Source organism: Ptychodera flava, chromosome 2 (genome assembly GCF_041260155.1).
Source record: "Ptychodera flava strain L36383 chromosome 2, AS_Pfla_20210202, whole genome shotgun sequence".
Taxonomy (NCBI): domain Eukaryota; kingdom Metazoa; phylum Hemichordata; class Enteropneusta; family Ptychoderidae; genus Ptychodera; species Ptychodera flava.
Window position 1 is genome coordinate 22841202 of NC_091929.1, and position 19902 is coordinate 22861103.

Sequence of the window (19902 nt, forward strand, 5' to 3'; positions counted from 1 at the left end):
AAAAATGCATGACAGAAATTCATTGCTACTTCAACCAATTTTTTTTTTTTTCTTATCGTGTTAGGTGAATACGGACGAACAAGGACTTGACAAGAAATTGACATGTAAAAGGCAATCTTTAAATACCAAAAATTGGGTCAGACACAGCTTTTTGACTCAGGTCTGTTCTACATGACACTCCAGGCACAGAATGGCATGCTCGGTTGGGTTGCTGCTGTAAAATTGGAAGGTCACCAGGTGTACCTTACTAATATGCAAATCAATGCATATTTCTGCCAGCTTGACCAAAACATCAAATTCAAAGCACATTTCTCACAAGAAAGCATGTCTCACTATGACAAGGCAGACATATTTATGCACTTGGATGTGTGATGAACTACATGCCTTGATCATAAAAACAATATTCTGTACCACTCTTAAATGTCCATTGTTTCATACATCTATGCTTTACTCACAATCTTTAAAAGTGACTTCTTCCCGCGGTGGTGGAGGTGGAGATTTTGCCCTCTTCTTGACTCTCTCATACATTAATTTTGCCCGTCTTTTACTCCAGTCAACTTTCCTTCTTCCCTTCTTTTCCGGTTCTGGAGTTGGCGGCGGTGTCGGAGATGGAGTCTTGATCGCCGGTATGTCCATGGCATGTTTCACTGGTGCCTTCTGAACAACTGGCATTTCAACTGAAAGTAAAAAGTTCAAAACCCTGAAGATAGTGACCTTCTGAACTTTGACCTCCTGTTGACCTAGAATATCACAAGGTATTTGCCCCAACAGCTTTTGAAAAGTTAATAATATATAATTTTGAATCTTGAAGAAACAAATATTCTCACACACCATTTCTGAATTCCTTGAGCCGATGTTGTAATTTCTGAACAAGGTTACAAATCCACATTCTCCTATGGGTACACTTGCTTCAAACAGTTATGGGAAAGCCCCCTAAGAAAATCTGATTGTTTAACATTGGGAGGGTTGGACCCAGTTTTGCTCAGGTATACCTACTTTGAATCAGTCCAACACCAACAAGTACATCTATAATTTTTCCTTGCATCACAGACTAGTTTATGGAGTCATCATTGTTATATTTGTGTCTCAGTTGACAGCAAACTGCATTCCAAGCTTCTTCCATTAAAAGGCCAGAAGTTGTAACTTTTAATGTCAACTACAGTTTCTTGTTCTACTCTCCAAAGCATGCATATGTTTACACAGTATTCAGCTTGTCAACTCAGCCTGTACATGTGTAAACTGCATTGTTATTGTTGACAAGTGAATTCTGCTCCAGGCCAGAATTAAAATGTAAACATTAACAGTGCATTTTACACATACACATGCTGTGTTGAAAAGTCAAACAGTTGGTATATAAACATGATTTGAAGAGTGAACAAGAAATTGCAATTGACATACAAAACAAAAACTGTGAAAAAATCATCAAAAGTTACACCTACCGGCCCTTTACAGATACTAAAAATATCACCAAGCTGTGCAAAATGTTATATATACTTACCCACTGGCAATGGTGGTAGTTCTGTAGGTAGAGGGGGCGGTGATGGTGGGGGAGGGGGTGTTGGAGTTGGCTCCTTTGGAGGAGGAGTAGGGGTCCGAGGAGGTGGAGTTGGTGTCTTCGGTGGCTTCACAACCACTTTCTTTTCCTTTTTCTTTATCTCTTTCTTCTTCTTGGGTTTTGGAGGAGGGGGAGGGGTTGGGGGAGGAGTTGGCTCTGAAAGGAGGAGAAAGTTCAATGTCAGCCATGTGTGACTACTCTACCACATTGCAATAATTGCATGAAATATGCATAGCAAAAATGAATACGTACATATGAATAAATGAATAAGTACATACGAATTTATAAATAAATAAATAAATAAAGTGGAAAATCCTGTAATTGCATTGGCTTTATGAAATTTCATAGGCTGGTTTTGTAAAACATTTGCGTACATGTTTTCTGCAATATTTTAACAGATGTTCTCATAAAAGTGAAAATTGGTGGACACAAAATAGCAGTTTGAGTTAATCCCCTGTGACCTAGGGAGTCATTAGGGTTGGGATAGAGTATATACCTAAGGAGTCAGTAGGGTTGGTGTTGGGATAGAGTACATACTGAGAGGCCCCTATGAAACCCTTTCAGTTCATATCCACAGGTTTGTGTCCACCAACCTGCACTTGCACCAATGTTTCAATATAAACTTTTAAAACTCAGTATGAGATCTTTTTCTGCTAGTGAGCGCTAATGCTGCATTTAGATATCCATCTTTCAAATTTTTCTCCTTAAACATTTATCAATGCCCAGCAATTTTTGATCAACATTGCGCATAATAAGTAATTTTGGTTGTTTAAATACCATACTTACCGACACAAACTATAAAAATTGCATGCAATTATTAGAATTATTGATAAACTCATACCTTATACCTACAAATGCCATCGAATAAGGTGACATATTTACCTGTTTACTGATTGACTTACAACATCTGTGAAATGAGACTGAAGGACTTCAAAGAAATTTAACACATTATCTTTATAAAACATTTGCATAATTTTTACAGTTCTTGGGATTACCCATAATGCACTTTGATATGTCTGAACAGAGAGTAATTGCCAATTTTTAAAGTTGGTTACATAGGGTCATGAAATCAGGCACATCTTTCATATGTGTGGGTATGTACAAAGGACTTTTGTCGATTCGGTTTTTTTTGAGTAGTTTTTGGGCTCCTGCTTTGGCAGATTTTGAATAAACTGGAAAACAACAATTTCTGTTCTTTGGGACAATTTCATCAGTCTGGTAGATACCATAGAGAATAGTTCAAAGTAAAAAATAATTTACCATTGGCACCTATCTAGCAAATACCCTCCTACCACAACATATAGTGTATAGTATGAGGGGGTTTTCAAGTCACCTTTGATAAGAAATATTACTTTGAAAAAAGTGTTTTGGTTATTAAAGTGCAATGCAAACTTAAATTGAATTTGTTTATGCAATGCTAACACTGGCTATATGAGCCAGCACTCTGAGTTTGGGTATAAATATTTGCATTTTCTAGTATATACATAGGGTAAACTTGGTCACGCAACATGGTAAGCACTGTGTGCTGTGACCATTATTCAAGGGACAGGACTGTATGTACTGAGGAGGAGATATATGATCCTGGTGACCCAATGATTGTGGAGGGACAGTACCTCGCATAAGAGAATGGTGGAGTGATACTCCTGTACACAAGGCAATATGATAGGCTGGTCTGTTCACTACATTGTAACCTTCCCTACCTTTGATGGGTTGTTCAGCATTAACATAATGGTATATGATAATGATATGATAATGGTTGCTTGTAAAAGTTGGAAAGCTAGCTTTGAGCTGAAGCAAGCTAAGCACAGTAACCGAAGCCACCGCAGTCATAATTCCACAACACCTTATATTCAAAGCCAGCCACAGCAACTGTTTGATTCTTCATAATTTGATATAACCAGCAAGCATCTGCTTGTAAACAAGGGATGCACATGCACAGGGTGTGTGCAATTACTGAGCATCAATTCTGCAGAACTTTCAGGGCTTGCATAAGAGGTAACCTCATCAGTTTTATTTTGCATCCTGATGCCAGCCCAGATCTCCATAGAACCTTCATTTCCCCTCATGATAACTTACATTTAAATACTGATGGATGAGTAAGTATGTTAACAAGGGAATAGCTGCAACTTTTGGTGATATTTTCATTAATTTTTTTGAATAAATATACATTTTTTTCCTTCTCCCTTGAAAATGTATTGAAATACATAGTATTTGACTTGAAAACAAATAGTGGACGATATGTGATGCCAATGCAGTTGCTGATAAATTAATTCTAGTTTTTTGGGCAAATTCAGCTGTCAACAATAACATTTGACATTCACACAAATGAAACCTGTGTTTATAACACTTGGCATTTTAACATGATCATGACAGTAAAATCAGAAAGTGGCACAATAAAAACACCTGGAAATACATCAAAAGTCACAGCTAATGGAGGCTCATATGAATGTTACAATACCTACAAATTTTAACCCTTTGAGCACTGTAATTTTTCCCAGAAAATGTCAGGGCAACATTTTACCAATTTTTATGAATTTTCTGCAATTTTTTCCATAATTTTGGACCAAATAGACAAAAATGTTCATGGGCTACACTTTTTGACCAAAATTTTGAAAAAAATCAGCAAAAAATTGTCTAGATTTGAAAGAAATTGTTGGCGTTTTATTGTATAAAGGTAACAAAAATCGACTTTGGCACTCAAAGAGTTAAATGAAGTCTTTTTAACCTCCATTTTGAATAATGAAAATCAGCATTACTCTTTATTTTGTGATTACCTTTTTTCTCTGTTTTAATCTATCATATCAGTACTGACAAATCCTCAGTACTATTCATAATTTACATTGACAAAATTAATGACAAAAACACAACAAACGATATATATATAATAAATGTATAATTCTGAATTCACTTTCTACTGAAGTACCTGCTATTCAAAGAAGTCCTTCAATCTCATCTCAGTCCTTAACCTGTTCACCCCCAATTCACAGTAAACAGGTCCGCAATCACCACTGATAACAATGGGTTTGGACCAAACTATGGTGGTGAAAGGGTTAACCCTCTTCAACCCCCAAAATCCCAGCATTAATGGAAAATTCCCACTTTTTTTTCCGTAGGATGGGCCATATCACTGGGATCCATGGGGGTTGAGAATCAGTAATAAGAAGACATTCAAAATATATATGATACCTTAAAGCCATTTAATCTACATGTATTGAACTTAAAGACAAATTTTACAAACTTTATAAATTTACAATTTTATGTGAGAATTATCAAAAAACCTTACTCCCAATTTTTATGAAAAAATTATAATGCTAGAAATTATATTTATGATTATTAATTATCATAATAATTGCTATGGTGATAATTTCTTATGAAGTCGAATAATGATGGTGAATATATAATTGGAATGAAGGGGATATACTCACCCTTTGGTGGGGGAGTTGGAGAACGAGGTGGAGGAGGGGGTGTTGGTGTCTTGGGGGGAGGGGGCAGCTTGGGTGGCGGCGCCGGCGGGGGTTCCATTCGAGTGATGGGCGAGCAGACTCGAATCTCATCCTGGAAGTTGATGTTGTCTCTGCCATTGTACTGGAACTCGGGCGGGGCGTCAAACTCGAGCATGACCAGGCCGTCTTCAACGGAATCTAGCGAGGTGACACTGAACACTTCCAGTGTGTCTGCGAAGCAATGCATGGATGGATGAGCAGATGAATGAACCAATGGCTGCGTGATTGTGCTCTATGCAAAGAGAAAAACTCCGGTTGCACAGCTTTTGAGTTGTAATGAATGACGACCATAGGTGACTGATATTGGCTACGATACTGAATTTGCATATTACCCTTTCAACAGGTGCTCCAGTGCAAGTGTGTTTTGAAAAACCAATCAGATAACTCGTGAATGAAAAAGGGAAACATATAATTCAACACATATTTTCATGATATTTGACTGTTGTCTTTTTCACTAAATTTTCGATTTGGTAATTTACCAACTTAAGAGCTATTGCCATGCTTGGCAGTTTTCTTGAAAAAAGTCTTCCTTATTCGAATTAGACCAGAGACTTGATAATTTTCAAGAAACACCTTCTGTCATTTAATTCTTGCAGAAACTGACAAAATTGAATGTTTTTCATCTCTTGATGCTGATCAATATATTAAAAGAATAGTTTTCTGAAGAATATTTCAAGAGTGCTTGAGAAATTCGTGGAAAATTGATGACACCATACAAACCTATTATGAATGGATCTACGTTGTTTGAGTAATCATTAGCATATTTGATGTCCAGGATCACCTCCTCTTCACTCTCCGAGCTCTCTTCCACAGGCGGAGGGGGAGGAGGAGGTGTTGGGGTCGGAGTTTTCTTAGGGGTTGGAAGTCGGATGGGCTCTGGAGGTGGTGGGGTGGGTTTCTTCGGCGTAACTGCAACAGACAGATTGATTGAAAACATTGAAACTCTGGCCGTGGTCGCAACTAATTTTACGCATATCTTCTCCATATCTTCTGTTGTGTGCATCGTCATAAACTCACAAGATCAGTAACAATTATTTCAAAGGTAAAATTTCAAAGGGTCTTTAATATTACATTTCATTACGCTACAAATCTGAAATAGAAAGTTGACATGTGCATTGAATACATAATTAAGTAGGTCAAAGTTCACTGATTGACCCTTCACCTTACAAATATCAAAACAAATATGCAACTCAATATTTCAAACCATTTCAGATAAAACCTTACATACCAAAACAATACATTACATCACTGAGTTTATACACATTACACCTTCAGCATAATAACAAGGATCTACAAATTTACACTGGTGGTGTTAATTGAATCACGGTTGCAAGTTTAGGGATTATACTGGTACAATGTTTAATTGCTCAAAGAGCAGGATATTATCCTAAAATATATAAAGCAATTGCTAATTAGGCACATTTCAGGCATATGAGTTAGTACAACACATCAAAGTGCTCACAATGTATCAGAGAGGTTTGCGGTATTGTTGCATGTCACACGCTGAAACAAGAAATAGCGCCACCTGGCACTGTGGCTCTGATTGTCACTGCTATGATGATGGTATCGTGAAGACCGTGCAAACGCATTGAGACATACACGAGTAGTGAGACAACGTATACGAACATGTAAAACGTGGTGAAAACGAGTATTAGATCATGTAATGAGGTTCGTTTGACCATGTCACACTGCAAAACAAGTGTTTTCAAAAAAGTGACAAGTGACAAACACAGATGTCTTTGTGTGATATTGAAGGGTGACACTGAGGTGGTGGTGGCACATACACGCAAGGAAGGGAAATAACGCTGTTTATGTGTATTTAAAGAGGCTTGATTGATAACTGCGTTGAAAGTTTGTTATCACTGGCTGTGCTCACGCTTTCCTCTTACCTGGGCTGGAATTTGCCGATTGTCGATTGTAATAAGCGTAGTTTGGCGTTTGTCCTGTTAGCGCAGCGTTGGGATCAACTTAAGATGAAAGAAAATGCAATGAGTATGCGAAAATACAGCAATGTGGCAGAACAGAAGACGACTTACTATACTTAAAGGTGTTCTTTGAGAGAAAGCAAATATAAGAGTGACAGGTAGAATAAGAATTGAAGGACAGAAAATGAAGAAAACTGATGTTGAGAAATGGTTCATGGAAAGAATGGTGTGATTTTTTTTTCAGTTCTTTAATTTCCTGATGTGGTCATACGTCTTTGTGTTAAAAAAACTGTAAAACTCCAATGAGAACCCACTGAAGAACTATCAACTTGACAGCTTTTTGCGCGACAAGAAAAGTGAATTAAAAAACTACATAGCACATTAAGCTACACTGCTGGGGTAAGAATATGCCAATTACAAAGCCTTTGTGAGTGTAAGCAGGATCTTGGGAGCAACGTGCATTGGTTTGACAGACGTAGCGGAACATCTTTTCAATGCTGATTTGATGCAGCAGGGATTTCATACCTGTTTGGGTTGCAATACTAAACGCCATTCCTTTTTTGCAAGCATCAGGGGAAAAACATCTCAAAATTAATGTTACAGTTACATAGACAGCCAAGCAGTACAGCAAAAACAACTATACAACTATACAAAATTCTATTTTGAGTTATTTGTATAAATAACAACCTTCCATTGTTCTGCATTTAATACAGGGTATCACTGTTCAGTGCAAAGCAAGTGTGATAAAACAAATGTGTACAGTAAAATAAGATACACAATGACAGCATACTTATACTAAAAAGTCTGCTTTCAACAATTTCAATATTTTTGTCTGACCTTGAAACAACTGTATGTTGTCCAAGGGAAAAACACCTGTCTTGTTCAATATTTATTAAACTGACCATACTTAATATCCATCAAGAATTTGGTACAGTTACCCGGTATAATTCAAATGGTAGACAGTATGTTAAGAAATTTTACATGTATCTGAATTTATGCATGTGATATTGGTAACTGTGAATTAGAAAGGATTTTGTTTCATTTTTTAAATTGCATTACACAAAACAGTGATTTCCCATCCCTGTTATTGTAAACAGCTTTCATGCATTAATGCCGGAAAGCATTAATCCTGCCAAATAGTCTGCAAAAAAGCATTAAGACCTCAAGTTTTTACAAAATCACAAACACTGAACACATTACATTATAAAACATACAATGTTGTTAGCATTACAGCATACATGACATATAATGAAAAACTCTTTGTGTTCAACTTACGTTCCATGAAAAGTTCAAACTCATTTTGGTGGCTACTACCATTTTCAGAGAGATTTTCTATGGTTAGAATTGACTTTCCTTGGTTTGCAATGGGAGAGAAAGGGGAGTTAGTATTAAGGGACTAATGCACATTGTTGCATAAGTTCAACAAACAAAATCTTTTTGTTTAGCTTATATCAAAACTCCTTCCCCTTCACCTTCCACTTACATGTAAGGGCGAATACGCCTTAGGAACAGATATTCGGACTCTCAAACTTTCACAATTCTTTTCTGATCTACCACTCACTTGTGGGGGCTCATTTTAAAGCTCTTAAAATTTTCACCATCTTAGTTTTTTGAAAAGCCTAAAATTTTTATTTTTCTCCATAGAGTTAACACAGGGATGGCGGCCATTTTGGATTTCAAATATAGGTAAATTTTGGGTAATTTGTTTCTCTTTTACCAAAATTTGCACGGTGACCCCGGATTTTTATTCTTGATTTTGAATGAGAATGGTTGAAAGATACCTTGAGGAAAATTTGAGCAAAACTTTAAGTCTTTCTCTTTTGAGGCCTTACACAAAACTTAAAAATATAAACTGTTGGTTAACGATGTAGTAAAATGTAAGAATTTGCCACAGCTTTCCATGATATACACCTGGCTACATTGTGTCACCAAGTGATTGGTGTAACCAGAAGTTCTGTTTTTTAAGCTACATAGTGCAATCATGAACAAACTAAAAGGAAAAAACTATCAAAAATAAAATATCACAATCACCAAAATAAGTGAGGAAATTAAATTCACTGATTTATGTGAGGTTAAATCAAATCTCCTACTCTTTATGAAATAAATTTCACTGTTTGAACTCATGCAACAACATGAGATGGTCCCTATGTTGATGGATGACCCTAAGTGTACTGTAAACTTGTAATTGAAAGAAAATTTGAAGATTTTCAAAAATACTAAAAACTGAATCAGAATCACAATATATTCTGACTTTAAATTTGATAAGATTCATGTCAACTAACCATGCATGACATGCGTAAAAGCATGGGTAGGAATGTTAAAAGTTACAACAATCTTTTTGTAACACCTTTTAAAAATCGTATTTTAGTACCAATGTCAATATTTGATGATTTACTTATGCGCAGATACTGCAACATTATTAAGCAATTATGGGTAATTTTGGTGAGTTTGTTGTTGATTCCTTATTAGCAAACATTAACATGATAGCAAACCTGCCGACTGCATCAGATTAAGATCAGCAATGGCTATGAAATGTTCGGTTCTGAGGGTTGCGCTCAGAAACTTTTTTTTCTTGATTTTTCCCATTCCTTGCATAAGTAAAAGGTCAAAATTTGACCGCTGGCTTTAAAAGACAATTTTTTAAAAGTGGTACAAAAACACAATTTTAATTTGAGATCATTCCACTCTTTGTGGGGGGTATCTAGTTGAAATTCTTCCAGACCACACAAAAGCACGGATCAATTTTCCCCCTACTAATCGATATACATTATTCTCATTGACCACAAATCAACGATTAATATTTATATGCATGTGAAAAATAATCATTAAAAGTTCAGATTGGTATAGGTAACATCCTCAAATGACAACCCATCCAGCATGCTGGTAGTTTACAATTGTACAGCATAAAACTGTTCATGGATGGCAAAGGGAACGACACATACACATGAGAAAGTTTGGAAATAATCAGTTTTCTACTCTACATTGCAAACTTGATAATAAATACATTCAGCAAGGATTCCACATTCCGATAATGACAACAATTCATGACAAAATACCGGTACATACATCAGAGTCACTAAATGTCAAATTGTGTAGAGGTGGAAAAACAACCGTTGATAGTGAAGATGCTTTCATCAAAGACAAAAATCAAGAAAAGACAAAACAGTGAATGCAAGGAAAAGACAGTAACTAAAATTTTTGAAATCTTTTTGATAAGGTGTAGAATTTTCTACATCTTATGTGGTGTGGTGTGGTGTTCCAAAGTCAATATCAAAAATTGGCCTTTGTTTGATACTAGAATGCTGGAAATTGATTTTCATACAAAATGATCTCTTCATTTCCTTGACAAAGAATTTGTAGTTGGTAAATATCAAGTCGTAAAGTGAAAAGAACTGTGCAAATTTGACCAAAAAAAACGCATTTTATAGTGAAGAAAAATGGACATATATAACCTTACCACTTGTGGATGTGGCTGATTTTCCACTTGTTATGCGAGAGCCAACTTAACACAAAAAATTAAAAGCTTGATCAGTGTATACATATTAAGTACATTTCACAATTCTATATGACATATATGTTATGCACACACTAGTTGTGCATATAGCAACGCTGGTAATTAATCAACGCATTTATTACATGCTCATGCATCCTTTATCCCAATACACCCCTTGTTTTAGAGTGGAATGGCCACAGCTATGAAAGCATTGAATGTTCCACTAAATGGATGGGGATGATAGCCTATGCATGATGTAAATGTGACCTCAATGAGAACTGTTTTATTGACAGACATTACATTATAACTGATTAAAGTATGTAATTTCATTAACTGATCTATTATGCATATTAAATACTTTGTTTGATGTCCTCATTCACAAAATTCCCTTTGTGTAGAATTTGATCAGTAGCAAAAGTGATTTATATATTGTTGGGGCACATTTCAACAAGGACAGCAATTCTCCTGACCCAAGGACAGTAACATGTATAGGCATTTTATGAAAAACAAAACATTTGTAGAATGTTCCACATATTATTGCACTAGAAGCTAAACTTTAAATATTTATCTCAAATCTTCCATATTTGTAGGAGCAAATATCATTCAGATGAATTTCTATTTCTTTATTTCTTTAGTTATTTTGTACTGCAAACTCTGCTCACTTCAAACTACATTATCGGGACAAATTTGATTACAAAATTAAAGTGTGTCATTTTCACAGCATCCAAATGCTTATTAAATGTTTGAGTCCCATAGCTTCGCTGGCATCACAGTTGTCTTTTTAAAACTGGCTCACTGAGAATAATCAATAAAGTCATTATTAACACTGATAAACATGATAAATAATGATGAAGCAATACTTGTTATGTAACAAACCGCCAATTATTTACGGTGGGCATTATCATATAATTATACATGCAGAACTAACATTGTTTATGAAACAACATTGTATACAAAAATGTGATCTAAATAATGAAAATAATGGATGCTTTTTGCTATATACCCAGTAAATGATATTTTTATGAGATGGTAACTTTCACAATAAATAGAACTTAAGATGCTAATGAAATGGTTTGCTAAAATACACATCGTCCCATGCAATAACATGCTAAGATAGTACCGGTACTGTATTTAATTCTAAGACATGAATATGCTTAAAAGCCAGCAAAGTTGATGATTCTATTTTATTTATAATAGTATGAGGAAAATAAAATTTACATGCATTGATACAAAAAACAAAAATCTACACTGATTACAAAAATGTATGAACAGAACAATACAGTAATAAATATTTTAGAACACAGACTGTCTTACCGGCAGAGCCATAGTCACTATGTTCACTATTGTCTGGCACACCTTTGTCAGCAAAATTGAAAATCAAATACAAATCAAAAAATATTGAAATGCGTGTAATATTGTTGAAAAACTTGTATGAAATAAACACTCATGAGCACAAAAACTACACAGATATAACTACCTATCCACTAACAGAAAGATTTAAACTTCCATAATCAACCAGTACATAACCTTATTACATATTGTGATTTATTATTCTACCCCAGTATATAATTGGTGCATAAAACCATCAACCTCATTACTTATTGTAATTTATGCAAAGTTTTCTACATGAAGTGCACACGATATACCAGTTTCCACGGTGATGTGATGTGAACTCTGCCTAATACTTAAATGTCACCAGAATTCAGCCATATAACACAGGTTGATTGACGACTATAGAGTATTCAGATTCTATCATCAAATGTTTTACAAAATAAATGTGTTGTTATGGCAAGTACTGTACATTTATATGCACAAGTATATTCTCTGTACCCGGATTTTTTTTTTCGAATGAGCTGGATGGTGAATATGATAAATGAAAAGTGGAAAGTCAATGTGGAATGATGGACTAAAGGGGAAAACATGGATAATAGAAGGGGAAAATGAGGAAATATTAATACACAATAAAGTGATCTGTTCTACAATATGACATACATATACATCAAATTTTACATACTCTCTCATTCAAAATACTCAATTAAATATTTTGACATTACCTAACCAAACAATATGACGGAAGATATTTGGCACACTACATATTATCAAAAATGCAGGCTAACTTAAATTATGATGTGGTTAAATTGTCAAGGAAACCATAGAATGTTATCTCAAAAAGTCAGATACATTATTTTTACATTGTTATTTTAATCCATGCATTATGTTAAACACTAGAAACTGACATGCAACATTAGGTTTTGCAGGGTCGACCCCATCAACGACAGCCTCTCATGAAAGCACAAGTTTATTGATGAATTATCAATCGTGGTTAAACTCACTACAATGGTGAGCAAATTTATTTGTCTGTAAAATGGTCTAACGGCACAATTGACCAGTGGTGAAGTTAGACCACAGGATAGAGGTGAACACCTCAATTTCTCTGTATGTGTTACACAACCCTGCCTTTGGAACAACCTGTGCTGTAATGAGAACTGCACGCAGCAGAACACATCTTCTAACCACGGAAAACCTGCCGCATATTATTATGGATAATGAGGGTTACGTAACTTGTGGGAGATGCCTAGCATTGCCATATTAATCTTGGTACAACATATGCTGACACAGTGTTTTCTGTGCATGCAAGATTAATTCTACCCCAGTACACATACAAAAACTCAATAGAAAAGACACATAAAATGTTAATTGTACAGAACAGTAAAAATACAAGCACATGCGATTAAAGTCGTGCATTATACTACAGACAAGACTTCAAAAATAAGAGTAAAATGTGAGCATCACACGTGCATGCATGCTGTGCTAGTGATTAGCTAACCCTCTGAGTGCTGTAATTTTTCCCACCAAAATTTCTGTGCCTCAATTTTCCAATATTTATAAATTTTTCTATAATTTTCATTGATAATTTTGGACCGAATGGTGATAACTGTTTTTTGGCTACAGTTTTTGATCAAAATTTTAAGGAAATTTGAAAAAAATTGTCTGGATCTTAAAAAAAATTGTCTTTGTTATATTTCATTAAGGTGGCAAAAAATGACTTTGGCACTCAAAGGGTTATACCCAAAGTTTGCAATTTTACCACAAACAAAATTCTCCATGAGTGTACCACCAGTGACTACATGTTTCCTTAACCCTTAATTTGCTGTTAAACACATTCAACGAATCAGAAAAGAGCTTACACATGCATGTGAAATAACATAACTATTTCCTGACTTTCTATTGGTTACATCACAAGGGAATCATGCTTCATTTATTTTTCAGATTTCTGATAATGTAGCCATTAGCTAAGTTTACCATTATATCTGAAAAATCAAGCACCATTTGTGTACGGTATGTGTAAAAACAATACCACTTTACAAATTACGTACATGAATTTCTGAAACAAATTACTACAGTACAGAAAAGATGATAAATTTAGAGAGGGCCATTTCAAACCCTTACACCACATTTTTGCTATTATTATTTCTGTTTAAATTTCATTTCCATATTATTTACAGAGTAATATAACTACATCGGTCTACATCTGCAACAGGTGGTCACAAAGACTACCACAGCATTAATAGACAGACATATTTAAATTAAAATAATTAGAAATAATTGTCTGGTATAGAAACATGTAGAAACCATAAAGAATTTATGTTGGGTAAAATTTACAACTTTTGCGAAGATTATCACAGCAAGATGAGAAGCACTCATGCGGTAACAGCCAGTGTTAGTTCAAAACACATTGACCTTTGACATCTCAAGGGAGGCATTATGGGATAGGTGAAATGGATTGTGGGCTCAAATGAACGTATACACAGTGCATGATGGGAGATTTGAATTGAAAGTCTCACCAGGGTCGGGTAAGTAGACAGCAGTGTCACTATCAAACCAGCGAACTCCTTTAGTAGCTGAGAGAAGCAACAAACAATCAAACAAAATCAACAAAGCTGAAAGCGTCTCCCGTGATCTTCTCGGCTCGGTGAAAGAGAGAAAAGCGGTGAGATGGCCCCTGGCTGTCGTGTGTGATTGAGTTGTGATTGTGTAAACACATGCAACTGGTCCTGTAATCTTGAATGCCTGATAGTCCTTGCGCTTATTGTGTAATGACGTCATAACCGATATCACTACCAGCATGTAGTTTTTCAATGAATCTTTATTAAAACTATGTCATTGTTTTTTTGTTTTTTGTTTTCAGACATTCATGTAATATTATCACAGGTGCTGGTGGGCAGTTTTCATACTTGGTATTTGTCATCAGTACACATGTATAGATATGACTGTGTAGTATCTACTTCAACTGCAGCTCTGATTTTAAACTTTAGGAGGCAAAATATGAATTACTGGAAGAGCGTCAACCTGGTTCTGCTGCAGTTCACTTTTGCACAGAAACACATCTAAAAAGTAAATTACAAGCTAAGGTGTCTCTTCAACGTCCATGAAGTTGTATCATGTGAGCTTTTGGACTGGATGTTAAAAGTATTGAAGTCTGCAGTTTTCAAAATCGACTACACATTCCATTCTGTAACCACTGTGTGACATGTAAAAACCTTAACAATTGAAAAAAACAGATATTTTTGCCAAATTCACCAGCATCCACCTTAATATACACATATAAAATATCATATTCCTGAAATAAAAATCAAGAGAAAACAAGGAATAAAGATTTACCTTTTCGTTTTGGTAGTGGCTTAGGTGGCTCCTCTTTCCGTTTGTAATGCCAGAACTCTGGAGGCTTGAGTATTTTCTTCTTTTTCTTGTGAGTTTGCTTTGGCACCGGAGTTTTTTCCATGTGAGCATGGAAGCGTGGGCAGGGGAGATGTGGAAATTCGTCAAATTCGGGCTAAAAGTCAAGAAATAAGTAAAGATGTTCGTGATTATCTTTTTAATAATTTCTTCATGAACTCAGAAATGGACAGTGCAAATGTACACAAATGCAAATGAAAAGAATTTTTTTTGAGAAAACAATTATCTGTATGTAATCTGTTTGCCACCTTTATACTGCCAGCATGGCCATGAGTTGTTTGACTGAGATGACAAAATTAATTTAATGTTGAATCTCTTTCAACTGAACATTATCGGATGACATGAACAAATACTGAGGCGATACTGGCAGCAGATCTCAAGTTTTTGCTGTGGATGGACATACACATAGACAACAGACAGTGACTCATCCTATTAGTTTCCCATGCATTACATATATACGGTACACGGGAGCTAAAAATTCCTTGTGAAAGAAATTCTCTTTTGATTCAAAGACCGTGATACTCACCACATAGTGATAGCGCCCTCTATCATAGAGATTAGAACCATGGTTAAACCTGAAAAACAGCCCTCCTTCGTCATCCTACAAAAAAGTAAAAATACGAACAACTTTCATTAGCTGTGAATTTCTAACAATACAGACATGAATATCAGAGTAGAAATGGATAGTAAGCAAGCTGACAGAGGAAGGGATGACCAAAAATTGACCTCGATCATTATAACATAACAACCTTATAATTTATGCATTCTATAGGGAAGACACATATTTCATATTTCAGTGTATACTAGATAAGAAAATTTTTAAGACTAAAATATCACTATCATGCCTTTATCTTTAATTGTTCAATTAGTCCAAAGGTTAGACACACGGGTTACAGTGAACGAACTTGCACAGTGTGCAAGTTTGCGACACACTTCGTTGCCGACTCAAAGACCCTCATTAAAACTACAGAATGTTTTTTTTTTGTAATAGATTTTTTTATTGCTATAGCGACAACAGAGCAAGCATTGATTTTCAATGCACCCAATAAAAGTCACACACATACGGCAAGTATGGCGATTACATTCTATATTTCATTTTCAAAACAAGGCTATATTCATAAAACACGAACAAAACACCTGATTGCCTTTTTGCAATTCCCCCTTTGCTTATCTTTTCAGAGAGAAAAAAAAACACATTTGCGACGTCGTCTTAAATGCAGTCTCTACACAAAGACACAGATTTATAAAGATTTAAACACTCTTTTATCATTTACATGTCCACTTTTGTGCAAGCTTGTGCACAGCCACTTTTAACTGGGTGATGTAAATATTTCATGAATGGATTCTGTTGATCTAATATTTATGGACACGGTGTATTCTTGCGCTGCCTTTAATAATTCACACTGTGAACACTGAATTGGACAGTGATGAAAATTTTATGATGTTTGAATTGAGAGTAGAAAATGTTTGAATTCTAAGGTACTGGTTGTTTTTAGTTTCAATTATGCTATTTACATGTAACTTTCAAATACTTGTGTGCATGAAATCTGGGCAGTGGTGTGCTGTGTTGACTGTGCCCTCAAACAAACACAAATTTTTTGGGAACTCTGCATCAAGTTAGGAATTGTAGAAATTTCTCTGTGTCAGCCCTACATGTACGGTATATCATTACATGTGAACCAAAAATTGTTCTTGCATCACAGGCAATGTGTTTATGAGTTGTATTCCCTTAAAGGGCACACTACCGTAGCTATGCTCTGTACCGCCAGAGAGTTAGAAAGAAAGACAGGGTGACAGATGGCGAGAGGGAAATACAGATAAACGCAACAACATTTGTGACATTTGATAATATTTTACCATTAGAATTATTTTTGCTTTGTCCTGCAAAATAAGTTAATTTTATTTGTCTCACTACACATACAGGTATATTGCTGTAAGGTATAGTATTAGCCTGGGCCTGGCAAACACATTGCTTACAGTACCATACATCATATAATGTTACTAAACACTGGCAAATGAATTCTACTACAGATTTAAAGTCAATGGTTGACATTAACATGTAATTTCATCCACATAAACTGAACTGAAAAGTTTACTATTCATTTCGACACAATTAACCCTTTGCGAGCCGTAATTTTTCCCACCAAAATTTTAGTGCAACATTTTACTTTTTATGAATTTTCCTGCAATTATTTCATAATTTTGAACAAAATGGACATCCCATATCATTAGCTGCAGTTTTTTATCAAAATTTTGGCAAAAATTGAAAAAAACTGACTGGGGTATATTTTGTAAAGGTGATATAAATTGACTTTGGCACGCACAGGGTTAAAGGTTGCAGAATAATAAATTGTATTTTACAAACGAGGACTTATACTACAGTCTCAAGATACTGTTTAAGCAACAATGCTCTCCAAAGTAAAACTATTATCATAAATAGCTCATGTTAGAGATTGTCATGGCCTTACAAAAATATCCCATAGAAATTGTACATGATAAAGGACTACATGTACATGAATCCAGTGGGACTCATTTATGGAAGTTTACAGATGTTACTGGAAAATTCACAGCCTAGAACCTTTGACTATATTGTCTGTCTCAAGATACTGTTTAAGCCACAGTGCCCTCCAGAGTAAAAACTGTTCTCATAAATGAGACACATTAAAGATTGCCATGCTCTTACAACCATTTCCCATAGAAATTCTACACCATAAAGGACTACATGAATCTAGTGGGACTCATTTTTGGACATTTGTAGGGTTTAGGTGATAATTTTGAACAAGGTCAAACACTATCCTGTCATGTAGAAATCCTACTGACAATCTGTCCGTGATAATCCCAAAGTTGTCCTGCAGAACATTTTTGTGTGCGCAAAGAACAGTTCTCTTGGAAGTTGACTTTTGAAATATTTCTCACCATTCTATGCGTATGGTGTATGAAAGAAGCTCAAGGCAAGGCCACAACTTCTGTATCTCATAAAAAAATTCCAAAATTGTGAAGTCATAGGGGCACTGGGTACATTATTGGTCGTGAGGTGTAAAATCTCCGAGATTGGCATTTCTACGAACTCACATGTCAATTCACTGGGTAAAAGTACATCTTTCCCTCCAATATTCAAGATTATGGGTGCAATTAATCCCTGTGGAACACATACTTGTACCAAAGTCAGTGACAGATGGGGATAAAATACATGCACTTTCCTCCCTATTTCTAAGGAAAGGTACAGTCCAAATATGGACTGTACAATGCAGTTGGACTGTACCATTGTGCAAGATGGGGGTTGACAAAGCTCAAAAGAATCAGAATAACTGCTAACAGTTGAAGCAAACAGCTCACTTGACAGTGTTAGCGTAGCTTGAAGGCGACAATAGCGTCCAGTCCGCATATAAAAAAAAACACTTTAAGCAGAACACACTTAACAAGGTGTGGTTGCTTCTAGCAGTCTTTCAAAGACAGACCGAGACTTTTCTTTTTTATCTGATAGATGTGAAAGGTCACGGGGTCACCCGTTGCGTGGAACGCCACGGCTGGTTGCTATGGCAGCCAATCAATAAATGGACATCAGCTGTCGAACTAAATCTCTAGGTACATAGTAACATTGTATGCTTGAATCAACTTCCGTAAGAACAAATATATTGAATTATTCCCCTTGCTAATGGAAGATTTAATTGGTTCATTGGAAACCAAAGAAGCACCCCGTTTATCTAGTTATATTTTTTATTTACTGACTGTCAAATGTAATAGCAATTACGCAGTTGAGTGACTTTACCCTGTAGTGTTCTCTCTCAGGGTATTTCAAAAAAATAACTGAATTAGGGCAAATTCTGTGCAGAGTTGTTTCGTTTAGCTAAATTCTCTTGTGAAGAACCTTCAATTGATATAGTTACACTCAACTGAATCATGAAATTTTGACAATTTGTTTGAAATTTTAGTGATCGTTGATGTGTTTGTGCATTCAAAACATTATCGGTTTGACCGGAAATTGAGAATGATTATGGAAACAATTAAAATACTTGTAACATACATGTACCATAGCCTTCATGAATAAAAATTCAAAGCTTGAGATTAAAATCACTAAAATTTTAGAATCTACCAAAAATGGTTGTCTTACTGTAGAACGCACCTTGCGGACATTTTTTTTTGCAGTCAAATTTTTTGCAATACTTTCCTGGTATCGTCGTGTGGGTTCATTTAGAAGCCTGTGAATTACATGAAGTTTTCCCTGCCTTCTTTTTGCGCAAATAGAAATTCAATCTTTCCGTATACAGTTCACACAAGGTTGGCAGCCATTTTGAATAATAATTATTGAAAAATTTTATTTACTGGTTTTTAAATTTCAAATTGTTATGGATGATCCCTGACTTTTATTCTGGATTTTAAGTCTCCTTTAGGAAACTTTAATATTTTTCTGTTCCTGATCAGGACAAAATTGGGATGACGCTGGGCCGACGTTCAGCGTTCACACACTTTTTATAACACCAATGTAAAAGTTACGGCTGTGTGTAGGTGGAATAACTTTGTCTGCGTAAATGAGGTAAGAGAGTTACAGTATTAATTCAGATGCATACACTCAGCTGTGACAGATACTATTTCTATCAGGTCAGTCAGTCAAAATCATCTTGTGTATGTAGGTTTTTGTGAAGTGAAGCAAATCTGCCAAAATCATGTATTAAATGTTGTACCGTCTTT

At 35.4% G+C, this 19902-nt stretch overlaps 1 protein-coding gene across 16 annotated transcripts in view; it reads right to left on the reverse strand.

Annotated features, from left to right (window-relative positions):
• LOC139117127 (uncharacterized) overlaps positions 1–19902 on the reverse strand; it is a 41378-nt gene that overhangs the window by 8321 nt on the left and 13155 nt on the right. Inside the window, exons 3-14 of one of the 16 annotated variants that reach the window (XM_070679979.1) lie at positions 15740–15814; positions 15139–15310; positions 14322–14378; positions 11791–11832; positions 10441–10485; positions 8259–8336; positions 7509–7538; positions 6948–7025; positions 5779–5967; positions 4981–5229; positions 1499–1711; positions 456–677 (exon numbers count right to left, since the gene is read on the reverse strand). In XM_070679979.1, the coding sequence (XP_070536080.1) occupies positions 456–677; positions 1499–1711; positions 4981–5229; positions 5779–5967; positions 6948–7025; positions 7509–7538; positions 8259–8336; positions 10441–10485; positions 11791–11832; positions 14322–14378; positions 15139–15310; positions 15740–15814 (1450 nt within the window). The remainder of the gene's footprint in view (positions 1–455; positions 678–1498; positions 1712–4980; positions 5230–5778; positions 5968–6947; positions 7026–7508; positions 7539–8258; positions 8337–10440; positions 10486–11790; positions 11833–14321; positions 14379–15138; positions 15311–15739; positions 15815–19902) is intronic. The other 15 variants (XM_070679987.1, XM_070680004.1, XM_070679994.1 and 12 more) reach the window with 15 other exon arrangements.